At 38.5% G+C, this 17,688-nt stretch overlaps 1 protein-coding gene across 3 annotated transcripts in view; it reads left to right on the top strand.

Moving 5' to 3' along the window:
* The window catches only part of Xkr4 (XK related 4), a 445,945-nt gene that overhangs the window by 258,713 nt on the left and 169,544 nt on the right, over nucleotides 1–17,688 (top strand). For all 3 annotated transcript variants that reach the window (XM_004837504.4, XM_021248791.2, XM_087185383.1), the window contains exon 2: nucleotides 8,164–8,363. In XM_004837504.4, coding sequence (XP_004837561.1) covers nucleotides 8,164–8,363 — 200 coding nt within the window. The remainder of the gene's footprint in view (nucleotides 1–8,163; nucleotides 8,364–17,688) is intronic.

The following is a 17,688-nucleotide window of genomic DNA, read 5'->3' as shown; positions in this document are numbered from 1 at the left end:
CTGAGGAACATGATGGAATCCCAACACAGAAAACAAATGGAATCCATAAAACAGATGCAAATAGATTTCCAGGACATGAAAAATTCCATTGAAAGTCTACACAGCAGAACGAGCCAATGTGAGGATAGAATTTCAGATATAGAAGTTAAGATTGCAATTAATGACGAGGAAAAGAAAAATTGCTTCAAAATTATAAGGGAATATGAGAAATCAATCCAGCAGCTGCTAGATGATGCAAAGAAGAATAATATAAGACTGACTGGAGTCAAAGAAGAAACAGGAGAGAGTGCAGATGACATAAAAAATCTGTTCACAGAAATAATGGCAGAAAACTTCCCAAGCAGGGAAAAGAGCTTGACATACAGATAAGTGAGGCATATAGGACTCCAAATAGCCTTGATCAAAAAAAATCTACACATAGGCATATAATTGTTAAGATTCCAGAAACTCAACAGAAGAACAAAGTTCTCCAAGCAGCTAGAGAAAAGAAACAAATCACATACAAAGGAAAGCCCATCAGAATCACAGCAGACTTCTCAACACAAACCATCAAGGCAAGAAGACCTTGGAGTGACATATTCCAAGCCCTAAAAGAAAACAGCCTCCAACCCAGATTGATGTACCCTGCAAAACTATTTTTCAAAATTGATGGAGAAATAAGATACTTTCATAACAAAGAGCACCTTAGGAACTTCGTGAATACAAAACCAGCACTCCAAAGAATTTTACACAATATCCTAGGAACAGACATTGAGGATCACAATCCCAGGAAGCAAAGCAGAATGAACCCATCTGGCATGACAAGAAATTAAATGTAAAGAGGGAGAACTCAACAAAAGAAAAAGTCATGGCAATGACAATTCAATACGTTTCAGGTATAACCATCAAAGTTAATGGTCTCAATTCACCAATCAAAAGAAATAGATTGGCAGCATGGGTCAAGAAACAAAATCCAACAATATGCTGCATACAAGAAACACACTTAATTCAAAAGGAAACTCATAGACTGAAAGTTAAAGGGTGGAAAACAATACTCCATGCAATGGGAACCCGAAAAAAAGCAGGAATAGCTATCCCCTTTGCAGATCAAGTAGATTTCAAACCAACACTGATTAAGAGAGATGAAGAAGGACACTACATCCTTGTAAAGGGAAGAATCCAAGAGGAAGAGATGACAATCATAAATATCTATGCACCAAACACTAGTGCGCCCAACAAATACTAACACACATGAAAAGTCATTTATGCTCTAATACAATTGTAGTGGGGGACCTCAGCAGCCCACTGTCACAAATAGATAGATCAATTAGACAACAAATAAGTAATGAAATACTAGAACTCAATGGAACTCTTGAACAAATGAACTTAACAGATGTTTACAGAGTCTTCCACCCCAAAAAATCAGAATACACATTCTTCTCAGCTGCATATGGGTCATTCTCAAAAATAGACCACATACTCACACACAGAACATGTTTATGTAAGTGCCAAGGAATTGAAGTTATCCACTGTATATTATCAGACCATAGTGCGATGAAATTGGAGGTCAATAGTAAAAGAAACTGGAAAAATTTCATAAACACATGGGAATTGAACAACACACTTCTGAATAACCAGTGGGTCACAGAGGAAATTTAAGAAATCAGACAGTTCCTTCAATTAAATGACAATGACAGTACAACATATCGAAATGTATGGGACAAAATGAAAACAGTCTTAAGAGGGAAATTCATAGCAGTGAATATGCATATTAGGAAAACAGAAGGAGCCCAATTAAACAACCTGATGCTGAATCTCAAGCTTCTAGAAAAAGAAGAGCAGGACAAACTCAAAGCTCATACAAGGGAGGAAATTATAAAGATCAGAGGAGAAATCAATGCAATGGAGACTAAGAGAATGATACAAAAAATCAATGAAGCCAAGAGTTGGTTCTTTGAAAGAATCAACAAAATTGACAAACCCTTAGCCAACCTTATCAGAAAAAGGAAGAAAAGGGCCAAATCCATGGAATTAGGAATGAAAAGGGTGAAATTACAACAGACTCACCAAAAATCCAGAAGACTATAAATACCTACTTCAAGAACCTATATGACAATGAGATGGAAAACACAGAAAGAATTAACAGATTCCTAGATACATATGAATTACCAAAGTTGAACAAAGAAGACCTAAAAATTCTAAACAGCCCAATATCAACCTATGAAATTGAAAACATAATGAAAAATTTATCAACTAAGAAAAGCCCGGGTCCTGATGGTTTCACTGCTGAATTCTATAAGACATTTAGAGAGGAACTACTGGCACTACTGTTTAAACTCTTCAGTGAAATTGAAAGGGAAGCAATGATCCCAAATTCATTCCTAGAAGCAAGCATCAGCTTGATCCCCAAAGCAGAGAAAGACCCAACCGAAAAGGAGAACTATAGCCCAATCTCACTAATGAACATAGATGCAAAAATCCTTAATAAGATACTGGCAAATAGAATGCAGAAGATCATCAAGAAGATCATACACCCTGATCAAGTGGGATTCATCCCAGGGATGCAAGAATGGTTCAATATATGAAAATCAATCAATGTAATACACTATATCAATAGAGCCAAGGACAAAAACTATATGATTATTTCCATAGACACAGGAAAAGAATTTGACAAAATCCAACATGCATTTATGAAAAAAACCCTACAAAAAATTAGAACAGATGGTCTCTACCTCAAACTGAAAGAAGCCATCTATGAAGAACCAATGGCCAATATCATACTAAATGGTCAAAAACTGAAATCCTTCACACTAAAATCAGGAGCAAGACAAGGATGTCCACTATCACCACTCTTGTTCAATATAGTTCTGGAAACATTAGCCACGGCAATTAGACAAGAGAAAGAAATAAAAGGAATAAAGGTAGGAAATGAAGAAGTTAAATTGTCATTATTTGCAGATGACATGATACTGGATGCAGAAGACTCCAACAACTCCAGCAAAAGTCTTCTAAACTTAATAACCAAATTCAGTCAAGTAGCTGGTTACAAGGTCAACACACAAAAATCAATAGCTTTCCTCTACACCGATGATAGACTCACTGAGAGAGAAACAGGACAAATAATTCCTTTCACAATAGCATCCAAAAAACTGAAATACCTAGGAATCAACCTAATGAAAGAAATCAAAGACCTCATCTCTGAAAACTATGGCACTCTGAAAAGAGAGATTGAAGATGATATCAGAAAATGGACAGACCTCCCCTACTCCTGGGTAGGAAGGATTAATAGAGTGAAAATGGCCATACTTCCAAAACTGCTATATAGATTTAATGCAATTCCAATTGAAATCCCAGCAGCATACTTCATAGACCTTGAGAAAACAATCCAAAAATTCATTTAGAAGAAGAACGGACCCAGAATAGCAAAAGCAATTCTAGGTAACAGAGACATGGCCGGGCATATCAGAATCCCCAACCTGCAACAATACTATGAAGCTACTGTGATAAAAACAGCATGGTACTGGCAAAGAAACAGACCTGAGGACCAGTGGAACAGATTAGCAGATGCAGAAACAACGCCAGACACACTGAGCCATCTCATCTTTGATTAAGGAGCCAAACACCCTCACTGGAGGAAAGATAGCCTCTTTAATAAATGGTGCTGGAAAAATTGGGCTTCAACTTGCCAAAGATTAAAACTAGACCTATATCTCTCACCGTGCACTAAACTAAAATCAAAATGGATTAAAGATCTAAATATTAAAATAGAAACTCTGAACCAGGTGGAAGGTTAGGTAGGACCCTTGAAGACATTGGTGTAGGAAAAGATTTCATGAACAAAACCTCAGTTGTCCGTGAACTAGCACAAACAATCAACAAGTGGGATCTCTTCTTATTGAAAGGCTTCTGCACAGCAAGAGAAACCACCAGCAGTGTGAAGAGACAACCCACAATGTGGGAAAACATCTTCACCTGCTCTTCCTCAGACAAAGGTCTACTATCTCAAATCTATAAAGAACTTAAAAAGATCAGACCTCTAAAATTTAAAAACCCAATCAGAAAATGGGCATCTGAAATGAGCAGACATTTCTCAGACAAAGAATTAGAAATAACAAATAAATACATGAAAAAATGTTCAACATCACTGGTCATTCAAGAGATGTAAATGAAAACAATGCTGAGATTCCACTTCACTCCAGAAAGAATGGCTGCTATCATGAAATCAACCAATAACAAATGCTGGCGTGGCTGTGGGGAAAGAGGAACCCTGCTCCACTGCTGGTGGGAGTGTAGATTGGTACAAACACTGTGGAAATCAGTATGGAGATACCTCAAAGAACTAGGACTGGAAGTCCCATTTGACCCCGCTATTCCACTGCTGGGATCTTCCCCAAAGAATTAAAAGAATCATAGCACAGTGATATATGTGCACCCATGTTCATAGCAGCACAGTTTGTGATAGCTAAAATTTGGAAACAGCCCAAATGCCCATCAACTGGAGACTGAATAAAGAAAATGTGGGTTTTTTTAATAAAATGGAGTACTACTCAGCCATAAAAAATGAGAAATTAGAGACATTTATAGCTAAGTGGATGCACATTGAGGTGATACTCTTAAGTGAAATAAATAGGACATACATGTATAAGTACCAAATAGTTTCTCTGGTGTGAGAAACTGAAAGTGTAAATAAGGACTAAATGTATAATAGGTAATGTGAAATAGGAAGAAAAGGGGCAAAGTGGAAGGATGTGGGAGGGTTAGGGGAAAGGATAGAAGGGAATGCAATTAATATGAGAAAATGGAAAAATAGGAACAAAATCTTTGTAAATAGGAAGGGATGGAGGGGTTGAAGGGAGGGCTGGGCAAGGGTGAAAAATAAGAATCATGAGAGATTATGTAAAGGTGCAAATTTCCAATGATGAATGTCATTATGTTGTATACCTAAAATGTACCAATGATTAGAATGAATAATCGATAATGCAAAATAGCAACAAAAGGTCCAAAGGGGTAGGGGTAGTGGGAGGGGCAGGGGAAAGGAAAGAAGGGAAAGGAAAAATGATGAGAATTTGAAAAAATGGAAATAAAGTCTTTGTAAATAGGGAAGGGTAGAGGGGGTGAAGGGAGGGCTAGGAATGGGGAAAAAATAAGAACCAAGATGCATCATGTAAAGGTACAATTCCCAATGAGAAATGTAATTGTGTTGTATACCTACAATGTACCAATAAAAGAATTTAACAACAACAAAAATAAAGAACAATGAAGGGGAAAACATTAAAATAAGAGAAAAAAAAAACCCCACTTAGTCTAGTTTATATACCATACCCCCCCCCCAATACAGTAAAAACAAAAATAAAAACAAACACTTCTCTGGTTTTCCCATTCTCTGCTCTAAATCTAGGTTTTGTTCTGCTCTCTGAGTGGGCAAGTTTCCTGGGCATTCTGTTCCACCTCCTCTATTCCCTTCTTCCTGTGCCCCAGGGGTCAGGGATCCTCAATCCTGAGGCTCAGCCGGTAAAGTATAAACATGGTAGCTTTAGAGCTGGTAGAAGCTGCTATCTGCCTGTCTTGTCCAACCCAACCATGTCTGTGAGCGAGCCCAGGTCCATTGTGACTATTGCAGGGTGCCCCATAGAGATAGGACTTGGAGTATATTGGGCTGAACGGGATTTTCCCTTCCCACAGAGCACCAAGCAGGGGAGGTGATGGGAGGTGAGAGAGCCATGCTGCTGAATTCTGTTCTGCATGCCCCCTTTATGTTAAATGGGGTGTTTGGGGTGTGGGTCAGCCTCTGCTTGGGGTTGGTTATTAGACACACCTGGAGGAGAAGCAGTTGTCCCATTCAATTATTTCAGCAAACAACTACTGTAAATAACTTCTGTTTTCTCTTTTGTCAATTAAAGTTGTTTTATTTTTATTTTAAAAAGATATTAAGAAAATTATAAAGGCTATGAAAGGGAAATATCCATCAGAATTAGAAAAATTCCGAAAAGAATTGAATGAAAAAAGTCAAGTTTTGACAAGAAGACTGATAGAACTCAACACTGAATTCCAAGTTAAAAAAATAGCAGGTCAGAAATGAACACTCAGCTAGAAGGGATGTGATATGATTCAAATACCATAGCTAGAAGATAAATAGATGGAAAGAAGGAAAAACTTTTAAATCAAATATAATTTGAGATTAAAAGGATTCAGAAGAAATAGAAAATAGAGAAAGAAGATGTAACATGCATATATGTTAATGAGAGGCCTCAAAAAAGAAAACCAAAGTAACCAATTAGAAAAAAAATTAAACATACTCATTAAAGGTAACATAAAACTATACATTGAAACTTGAAACCACATAATGAAGAAGCAGATCACATTCCTGAGAAAATTTTTGCAGAATAGCCATTATCAAGATATATTCTAAAAACATTTGCATTTAAAAAGAAAATATTCTTTTGGCATGCAAGTAAAAGATCTAAAAGCTTATAAGAGAAAGAATATTAGATTTTGATCAGAATTTTCCATGACAACATTTTATGCTAGTAAATAAATAACAAATTTAAAATATTCACAGAAATAAATTACAGAGCGTGCCTTCCATGAATTTTGATTTCATCTAATCTGACCTGCTAGTGAAAGGTTACCCAGACTTTTCTACTTTTCTGCTTCCTTGATTTAACCCTACTATTCTTTGCTCCTGGCTTCTGAGAATCTGCATTGGCCAAGTGTAGTTCTCTCATGAACTCTGGAAGTCTTGAGCACAAATCTCAAACTAGAACTATAAAACCTTAAAATTTATGAAGTGAAAAGAACCTTATCCCCACCCGGGGCCAAAAATATAACCACATCCACAAGAACTCAGGGAATACTGTCCATTCTCTAGTACCTTTCCAGAGGGATCTACAGGAGAGCAAGTTCCAGACACCAAATACTATACAGACATTGACCAAAGGCCTGGAGAAGTATTAGTCTAGTTAATAAATGAAGAAGAGTGGTCAACTCAGAATATCACTATTTGCACATTGCAGTGTCACCAATGGAGGATAACATCATAAGAGAGAATAACAGAACATGGTGTGCCTCCTGATAAAAGCATACATCATCACTTGCCTACAATGATCAAACTTAAATCTCACTGATATTCTATTGGTAAGTATTTGAAGAAAACACAATGGACAGATTTTTAATCACATCATATAAATAACATCATCAAATCAAGACAAAGAAAAAGATGCAAAAATATTTTCTAAGATGAAAGGAGAATCTACAGTAGAAAAGAGATATAAGATATACATCAAACAATCATGTGAAGACCTTGTTTGGATTGCATTTCAAGAAAACTATTAAAAAATTATGATATAATGATTGTCATTGTTTATAGGTGTGATAATGGTATTGCTTTTTAAAAATGGTATTGGTTTTAAAATTATTTTTGTAGATGTCATAACGGTAGTGGTCTTTAAATTATTTTAATAACAGATTTACAAATGAAATAATGTGATCCCTAGGGTTTACTTTAAAATAATCTGGTAGCAAGAAGTAAGTGCAAGTATATTTGAAGAAACAATTAGCACTATATTGATAATTACCTTATTTGAGTGAAAAGTGTAGCAGATTCATTAACCTATTTGTTTCTCCTTTTGTATGTTTGAAAATTTCAATAATAAAAGTTTTTTAAGATATAAAGAAGGCCTACAAGCACATACATATTAATACTTGAGACTAGAAGAAGCCTACCTCATGATTACTGTGGGGCATGTAGAAGATCTGACAAGAAAGGATGTATATACATTTTTTTGGGGGGGGAGGCGGGGTACCAGGGATTGAACTCTTGTCCTTGCGCTTGTGCAGCAGGCGGCGAAACCACTGAGCTAAATCCCTGTCCCTAGATTTTTAAAGTAGCCTTTCTACCCTTCTACATCTGGATGCCCATCAAATTAAATCCCACATTTCTTCATATCCCAATTTGATGGAACACCTTAAAGGAGAACTAAATTGCAGTGATGTCTCAGAGTGAACATTTAAGAATAAGGGTACTCATAAAGCAATTAACTTTGAGCTTTAAACTGTAAGTCACCAAGTTAATTGCCTCACATGTGTGCTTGCATATGATGGCTTGCAAAAAACAAAACCAAGCCGGAAGTTTGAATGATAGGTTAGCACTCATCTCCTTCTTATTCTCTTATGTTTTCTTTCTAGATATTTCCACACAATATACTTAGGCATTCGGAGCCGGCAGAGTGGGGAAAATGACAGATGGAGGTTTTACTGGAAAATGGTGTATGAGTATGCCGATGTGAGTATGCTGCATTTGCTAGCCACCTTTCTGGAAAGTGCTCCTCAGCTCGTCCTGCAGCTCTGCATTATTGTACAGACTCATAGCTTACAGGCCCTCCAAGGTAAGGGCTTGCAATTTGTTTCTGGATTTGGGGAAAGACTGACTGGCTGCCTTTGTCAGAATCCACAAGATTGTCTTAATGCTCTTTGTTGAAACAGGACTATTGTATGCCTGCTGATTTATTTATACATGATTTGTGAAATATGTATGACACCCCATCACTTGTGATAGGAAAGAGAAAACCCCTTCTCTTTTGCCCTACTACTGCCCTCTTAGTAGGAAGAAAAATAAAAACATGCATTATGATTTTACACTTGGTCAATATGGAGATCAAAGCAAGGCCTTTTGGTTTTTATGATAGAATAACTTTCAAAAATTATAGAGAGCAGTAGCTATCATTCTCTAATATATATGGACAATTCTTACCATTTTTTTGGAAATGCAATCTCATATGTTGCCTAGGCTGGCCTTGAACTGATAATCTTCCTTTCTCAGCCTCCCGAGTAGCTGAAATTATAGGTGTGCACCAGCACATCCAGCTCTACCATTTCCTTTTGACATTAAGAAATGGAAAAACTGAGACAGATTGAATAGAAATGGTGGGGATTACCCTAATATTTAAAAAAAGAAAAAATTTCTTAGGGACAAATATTGTCAATATTTAAAAACATATTATATACTACAAAGTTTTATAAAATATATATTATTATCAGACTAATATTTTTGTGTTGCTTTGTTGTTTGATAATCTCATTAGTAAGGTTATTCCATTTATAACAGAACTGCCCTGGTGTTTTCTTAGGACCAACCCCATTCTAGAATAAAGCAGCAAGATGATTAGTCAAACTGGTAGGTATACAGGTGAATAGATGAAGTGGATGGATGATGAGTAAGTGGCCATTTCTAAAAATGTTTCCTGGCTATTTGTCAATGGCTATAGGTAAATAGATGCTGTTAGTGGACAACGTAGTCCATCATGCTGGTCTTGTCTTAAGCTCAACAGAACCTTCCATGCACACCTCTATACGTACAGGTGCTGCCATGTTCTAGTCATGCTCCAACCTGAGACTTAGTGGGGGTGGCTCTCCAGTGGTGTTTATTGGAGACAGACCATGAGGTGGGCATACAGAGGGGCTCTAGTCATCTCATTACCTCACCAAATGTCTTGTACAGACCACTCCAGGCGTCTCCAGCACGAAGGGCACAACTTAAACCCAATGGCCTTCTAACTCCCACTCTTCCTTGGGTAAATGAGTACCCACAGCAGACAGTACCAGGTAAATGCTTGAAGAAATAACCAGCAACCAAAGATACAAATGAAATTGAAAGGCAACAGCAAACTAAATCTTGAACAAGAATCTAGTGGTCATCTGCAGAACAACTTGGCTCCTCCTGAGTATAATTAACCAATCCAGAACTCTTTTAAAGGAAAACAAAAGAACAAATGTAGAGTGTCAAGTCACCTTTCCGCAGCCTAGGAGTGTCTCTGTGGATTTTCTAAAAGATGTAGAAAGTCACAAAAGAGAAAACAGTGGAAATAGAAAAAGAAACAAGAGAGAAAGTCTAAGAAAATGGGATTGCTTTTTTTTTTGGTGGTGGTACCAGGGATTGAATTTGGGACCTTGCACTTTCGAGGCAGGCCGCAGAAACCACTGAGCTAAATCCTGGCCCTGAGATTGCATTTTTAATATAAGGACTTTATGTAAAATTTAACAGAAAGGGCAGTGGGGCAATCTTTAGTCTTTATCAGATTACTTTTCCTAAATATAAGAACCAATTTGTGTTTCTTTGTGTTGTCTCTGACATCTGATTTCCCCAGCTTATCTACATAGTGTTACATGCTTACCTCAAGCATCTATAAGCTTTCTTACCAGATTCCAGTTTGGCCAAAAAAACCTTGCTGTTAAATTTCAGAGTTCTACAGTAAACTGTGTCACTCCCAAGGTGGACAAAAGACAGGATAATTCAAAGATCAATGGATCAATGCAAGTCATTGGGCACAGACAGAAATAAGGAACCCACTAGGGTCATGCTAAGGTTGTTCTGTTTTCGTTTTTTGTTTTTTGTTTTTTCCTGGTACCTGGGATCAAACTCGGGTCTTTGCACTTGCGCAGCAGGTGGTGAAACCACTGAGCTAAATCCCCGGCCTGGTTGTTCTGTTTTTAACAAGGGATGAATTAGAAGCTTTTGTTGCAGGACCAGAGTGGAAATACCTGACAGCAAACAGCAGGAACAACAAACTTTTCCAGGGAAGACCAACTCAGCCTCACTGTCTCACCCCTTTTGCATTATAAAGGGAAATCTCTCTTTAAGAGGTAGCTTCTAAATACCCCTCTGCTTACAGATGACCCCAGTGACAAATGAACCAGTTGATGAATTAAATTGATGTAGGTTACAAGAACAGAGTTTTTCCCTTCTAGGAAAAGAAAAATAAATGGGATAAAAGAGCCTAGTTTGACATGCATTTTCATACATCTATAGTGGTAAGAAATTCTTGAGATTTGAATGTAAAAACACAACTCTTTGTTGTGACTGCAAATAATCAATAGGACTAAAATCTGTGAGGTGTTTCAAGTAGGCCTGAATTAATATATCTCCAAAACATCCTTTTTTAGCAGACAGAGAATAATCCTGCATCTATGACTGTGTCTTAAATTCTTAATTTACAATAAAAAGAAAATTGCTTTTTTACCCCAATTTCAACTACTACCACTCTCTGAAGGACACTGTTTTAGAAAAAAGAAGAAAATCAAGGAAGAAATGCAAATTTTCTGTCATATTAGTAGATGCTAAAAATTTTATTCTCCTTGAGGAAGTTGGCCACTAGCAGCTGTAAAAAGCCTTCCTCAGCTCTCCTCACTGTTTCAGTCATTAAGTCAGTGCTGCCTCATTGTACTCCAGGCTGACAGGCTGCTGGGAGAATTGCTAAACCATAATTGTCCTTCAGTTCTCCCAGCCTGAAGATAGCTTGGCTCCATCAACCAGGACAGAGCTGAACCTCAACCCTGAGCATCCAGTTCTTTTTACTTTACCAATGTCACATGAGACATGTTGGAGGGCACCAGCAGCTTGTCACTGGATGTAGAACCTTCCAGAGACCAGCCCTTCCTGAAGTGGAAGAAACACACTAGGAGGTCCAACTGCACACATTATTATGACAGTGCAGGGTGGTCAATGCTTCAGTCTCTCCAGCTTATCTGTTTCAGTGTTCTGGTCTCAACCTCATACCCTACCAGGAGCATGATGGGAAGGCAGGTGGCAGGAAGGGAAAGGAATGGAGAGAGAAAGGAGACTCTGATCCTCAGAGACGGGCAATGGGCCTCCTGCCATTCTCCATATAGAGGGCCCTGCCTTTGGTGTTAAGGAAGGTTAGTAAGTTGTGCTCCAAGTCCTGTCAGCTGTATTTTGAGTAACATCTCAGACACATCCATCTTTACTTCTGTTTACTAATTTATCTACTCAAATCATCTCAAATTCACCCAGATCCTTCTGACCAGCCTTCCACTGCACATTCTCTCTCTGCCTTTTCATTCCATTCTCCATACAGCAGTCAAAGAGGTCATTTAGGCTCTGATCATTCCCAACACACACTACTTGCCTTCAAGATTTCTTTTGGCATTTACTGAAAATTAATTCAAATTCCTGAACAAGTTTCAAAAGCCTTCCTATCATTGCGTTCCTCTCCTTGGTTATGACTTTGGATCCATACTATTCTCCTCTGTTTTGGGAATAGTTGCATTTCTTTCCCACCTCAGGACCTTTGCACACACTACCAACATCTCTCTGGAATATGTGCATTCCCACTCCCTGTGGCTAGCTAGTTTGTACACCTCTTCCAGCATTAAGCTTAATTTCCTCATAGTGGCCTGTCTTAACTGCCCATTCATAATTTTGATCCCTTATTAATATTTACTTATAATATCCTGAACTTCAGCTTGTGACTTTAGTCATCTTTCATACGTACTTGGGATAATAATAGTACCTTATTCATTGGATTTAAAATTAAGTGATATACTAATAGATGCCAAAAATTTGGCAAAGGCACTGGGCACATAACATGGGGCTTCTTAGACTTTAATGTGCATAGCATCTACCTACCCCATACTCTTACTAAAGTGCAGATTCCAACTGAGTATGTCTTATGTTGCACCTGATGTTTACAGCAGGGAAATAGCGTGAAATTTTTGATAATATGAGAAAACAAAAAGAGCAGTCCAAATTTGCGATCATAAAACTTAAGTTAATGGGTTTATATAAAGAGGACGGTCAGGGCCTTTGATACATGGGACAAGAACTAGGAGAAAGAAGCCCCAGGCTTGAATGTGCCTGCCTGAGAGAGAACCTGGTACCAGCGAGGACAAGCAGGAATGGGAGAGTCATTTGGACGGCATAACATTTTTAGACATTTTGGGTCTGACACGGAGAAGGAAAGCCAAGTTAAAAAGACCTGAGACTATTAAAAGAGAAAGAAAACTGAACTTAGAAAAAGCTGTAGGATCTTTGGTTCTGTCTAAATGGTACAAGCAAAGGTCAAAGATTATTTATCTGTTACCCTGATTGATCTTTTGGTCAAGAGCCTGTACAATAATAACCTGAGAACCTGTATAATGATAAGCTGGGCTAGAGGATCTCTAAGTTCATTTTTAGTTTTGTGATAGTAATTTCCTGATTAGAGTTAACTTCTGTATCTATGGCTTTTCATCTATGAATTCAACCAATGGAAACATCAGGAAAACAATTGGTATCATACAAAAAATATTCAGGAAAAAGTTAGCCAGGCCTTTCCTAAATTGAATTGCTACCAATCTATGTCTTTTCTTGTCATTTCTCCCTAAATAATACAGGATAAGAAGTATTTACTTAGCAGCAGTATTTACTTAGATATATATTGTTTAGATCTTGTAAGTAACCTAGAAATTATTTAAAATATACAGGAGGATGTGTTTAGGTTATATACAAATGAGACTGGAGAACCTGTGGATTTTGGTATCTATAGGGAATTCTGGATCCAGTTCCTGGAGAATACCAAAGGCCAATGCTGATTGATTTTGTTAAATCAAATCAAACCCAGCTTCTCATCATTAGCAGAGAAGATCTTGATTCATGTCCAGATTATTGTCCACAGTTAAGTAGTATTGCTCAGTGTTATAGTGTTAGAGTCCCTGTGTTCAAATGATGTGATCCATGGAGCAGCCAGGAAAAGCTATGCAGGATCATGGTACACTACATAATCCTCTTAATGAATACATGTAAACCTTTCCTGATGATGTTCACAGGAGTCACTGGACTTTGACAAGCTGGTGTTCCTGACTTCACAGTGCAGCTTTATGCGGAAATGGTGTTCCTTGTAGAAGGAACATGTAAGTAAAATAAATAAAATGAAGCCCTTACTAGATCAGATCAATGCCAATCTACACACCCATACATTCCTAACTTTTCCAAATGGCTTTAGTTTTTAGCTTCCAATTTCCACTTTTACTTGTATTTATTGAAAAAACTACATTAGTGTGCTGAGTTACTGAGTGTTATGGTTTGAAAATGAAATGTTTCCAATGGCCCATGTGTTAAAGGTTTGGTCTCCAGTCCATGATGCTATTGAGAATTGGCAGAATCCTTGAGAGCTGGGTTCTCAGGTAGTTGGGTCATCAGAAGTGTGCCCTACAAGGCCACTTTAGAGCTCTTGTCTTTCCTATCTCTTTCTCTTTGTTACTGGGTGTTATGATTTGGGTCAAGATGTTTCCCCCAAAGGCTCATGCAGTCATAGATGAGTGAATCTAGAGTGTGTGATGCTAAGATTAAGAGCCTGTGATTACTGAACCACTAGACGTGAGTGAGTAGTTTGGCACCTGATAATTCTAGTACTCTCAACAAGATAAAAGGAGCAGAAAGACACTGTTAGGTTCCCTTGTTAGTTTTGCTACCACGTGGAAGCTATGAACTGTTTCTTCTCTGCGATGCCCCTCTGCCATGTGGCCCTCTGCCTTGGAGCCTGCTGATTAAGAACTGAAACCTCTACAGACTGTGAACTAGATAAACCCATTCCCCTCTAACTTTGGGCGTCAGGTATTTTGTCTCAGCAGGGAGAGAAAAGTAACTAACACACTGGGCCACTATGAGAAACACAGTTTCCTCCACTGCATGCTCCTTCCATGATGTTCTCCCTCACTACAGATTCAAAAGCAACTGGCCAAGGGGCCAGGGATTTAGCTCAGTGGCACTGTGCCTGCCTTGAAAGCGAGAGGTCCTGAGTTTGAGCCCTGGTACTGCAAAAAAAAAAAAAAAAAGCAACTGGACAAACTGACCACAGCCTGAACCTCCAAAATTATGAGCCAAAGAAAGTCTTTCTTCTCTAAATGTTTATTAGCTCAAGCATTTTCTCACAGTTATAGAAAGTTAACACACTGGAAATTTCTCCCCATAGGCCAAGTGTGTAGGAAAGCTTTGCTGAATAGGAAAAACCTGCTTCTATTGTCTTTCCTCCATATTAAAAAACACTGTGTGTCCCCCCTTTTGCCAACAGTTTATCTTGAATACTTTGTAAATAAAAGAGGGGAAAGGGGAACTGAAAGAAGTTTCTTTAAAAATGTTTTTCTTGTATTTTATCCTATGAGGCTATTGGTAAAGCCAGCAATGAGAGAGTCGTCCTCAAACAGCAAACACTGTCACCTGATAACTAGGTAACTAAGAAATCCCTGTATTGTTGAAAACACTTCATCTGTCATATCTGATAAGGACTCTGATGACCTAAATCATTGGCTTTCAGGAAGCTCCACTTCAGAATAAAGCAGATAGAGACGGACCCTAAACTGAAATGGATTGGTCAGAGAAGAGCCCTCCTACCTCCTCATTCAAGTCTCCCTCTCCAGCCACATGCCACTGTCTTCTGCTTGTGCCAGGCTCTACCTCTGCAGTTCTAAAAAAACTGAAAAGCACAAGTAGCAGTGCCAGTCTGTGAGTGGGACTGTGTTCCAAGTCCCTTTAGATCTGTCTACTTTCGATTGCTATTTTAGTTAGTTCATTAACACATTGTTTGAATGTCTATTGTGTGTGACGGTGTGTGAAGCAAAATTTACCCTAAAAAAGTTCATTTTGTACTGAAAATCTATAATGTGACATTATAAACAACAGGACAGAACATATTTTAAAACCCCAAGTTTATCTGAGTATATTCTGGAGGAGTGGTTATATTTTCTAGATGTAATAGGAATCCTTAGAATATACCTCACTCACTTTGCATAGAGCTCTGCTGTAATAGCCCTTTGTTCATCCTTGGACAGTTCTAGCTGTTGCATTCAGGCTCTGGGTGTCACTCAGACATCAAGGGTGTCTGGCTCAACACCCTATCTGACATTTGACTCTAGTCAAATCTACCTTTGTTTACCACATTCAATCACAGGTCCACCATTTCACCAGGATGCCCGCTCAGTATCATAACCCTAATTCATCCATTTTAGTTTAATTATATAACATATAAACAGATGAAATATGAGTACGAAAAGAGACTTTTGACAGCTTTGGGAAAATCGAGTAGGGCCAAGGCAGTGTGGTACATTTCTAGTATTATGACATCAAAACATCAGTACTCTTGGGAAGAAGTTTTGTGCTAGTCTATAGTGCTGTGGGTCACAAGGGCCATGGTTCTGCCTTTCTGCTCTTTTGCAGCATACTATATGCATTATTGGCCACTGGCTCTCTTTGTACAGTGCTTACAGAGAGCTACGTGGGAAGTGCTCCACTAAGCCCCAAACCATTCTGGTTTGTGTTCTCGTATCTCAGATTCTCAGATTATTAGCTTCTCTTTTTGCTCTGTGTGTGTATGTGTGTGTGTGTGTGTGTGTGTGTGTGTGTGTGTACATGCATGCGTGTGTATGATGTGTCAATGAAAGTACCATCCCATCCCCAGGTGGGAAAATAGAACATGGATATCTCTAAAAGAAGGGATGTAAATCTGAAATTGGGCCATGCAGGTGCTGGGAAACTAAGAGGTTGAAGAAAGGATGCTCATGAATCAACAATTTCATAAGTAAAGGAGGAATCTTTTGGCCTCAGGGCTAAGAGAACAAAAGAAGGAGTGCACAGACTTCAGGGAGGGTCAGGATATGGTGAGTGATGGGTGAACAAAGGAACTCAACCTAGCAGCTGCTAGTACTGCCATGCAGCAAGCCAGGTGGTACTGGAGCATGACACATGTTAAAAGAAAATGATAACAAGTCTAGTTTTTCAGAGCTTAATTGGCTTTATTTGTGATGCTAGAATCTCTGGCAAAAATAAGACCTAAAATGGTTCAGGAGGCTCTGCCCTACCACATGGGCAAGTTGTATTTATGGCCAGAATAAAGGAAGTGATGTACAAGAAGTGGAATGATATAGACACAACCCAATTAGTTAGTTACAGCTTGTATCTCTCTTGTTTTAATGTGGGTTGAACAGTTGGCTACTTGTGGTTAGCTGAAACTCAGCTCTTGTTACAACCCAGGGTACAATCTACTCATACATCAGGTTGGGTTTCAGTGCACTATGAACAGAGACATGGTGATCCCAAACTTAACACACACCTGGAATGTTGCTACTGCCCAGCTGCAGTTGCTTCCTGGTGGCCATGGGGAGATTGGCGTGGGGAAGCATCAGTCTTGAGGCGGGAGTTTGGAAATCCACTGATAATAGGATTCTAATTTGGGCTGAAAGCCAAATTTAAAAAGGCACTTACTTTCTCTCACCTTCCAACTTCCTGCTAGTCCTTGGCAAAATCTAATGGGCAGCCAGGGAGGGAATCTGGGAAATGGAATTCTTAGATCCTCCCTCAGCTCCACCTCTCAGGGTAGAGGGAATTGGCAGAATTCCTCATTTAGTCTTGTAACTTTTGCCTGGTTCTAGCTGAGAAGCTTTATAACAAGCTTTCTAAAGCTATTTCTGAGTAAAAACTTGGGATAAAAGTCTGAAAGACTATGATTGCATGAGAAACACAATAATGGAGATTGCATGATGTTATAACTTCCCCTTGGTGGAACTGGGCACACTGCATGTCTTTCTTGGATGTTTGACCAACAATCTCAAGTGTCACTCATCATTATCCAGATATACTGTCTTATTTCTTTGTGAGATTCACTTTCCTGCTCCAAATTGAAAGGATCCTCACACTTCCAGTGGTCTACTTTCATCCCTCTAGACTGATGACTTCACTATTTTGTGAAAAAATAGAAGCAGTAAAAGAAGAGCTATTCTTCCCCCATGTATACCAACCTACCTTATTCTGTACCATATGAACTGCTCTGTTTGCAATGGGTCAACCAGATTTCCATCCAAGTTCTATTCCTCCTCTTCTCCACTGGATTCCATCTTCTGTCACCTACTCGACTATCTTGTTCATGAAATTATCTCTCTTTCTCCT

Source organism: Heterocephalus glaber, unplaced genomic scaffold, assembly GCF_053883595.1.
Source record: "Heterocephalus glaber isolate CG9 unplaced genomic scaffold, H.glaber_assembly_v1.0 deba00000281, whole genome shotgun sequence".
NCBI lineage: Eukaryota > Metazoa > Chordata > Mammalia > Rodentia > Bathyergidae > Heterocephalus > Heterocephalus glaber.
The sequence above is the reverse complement of the archived record's forward strand: the minus strand, read 5'-3'. Positions and strand labels throughout refer to the sequence as shown.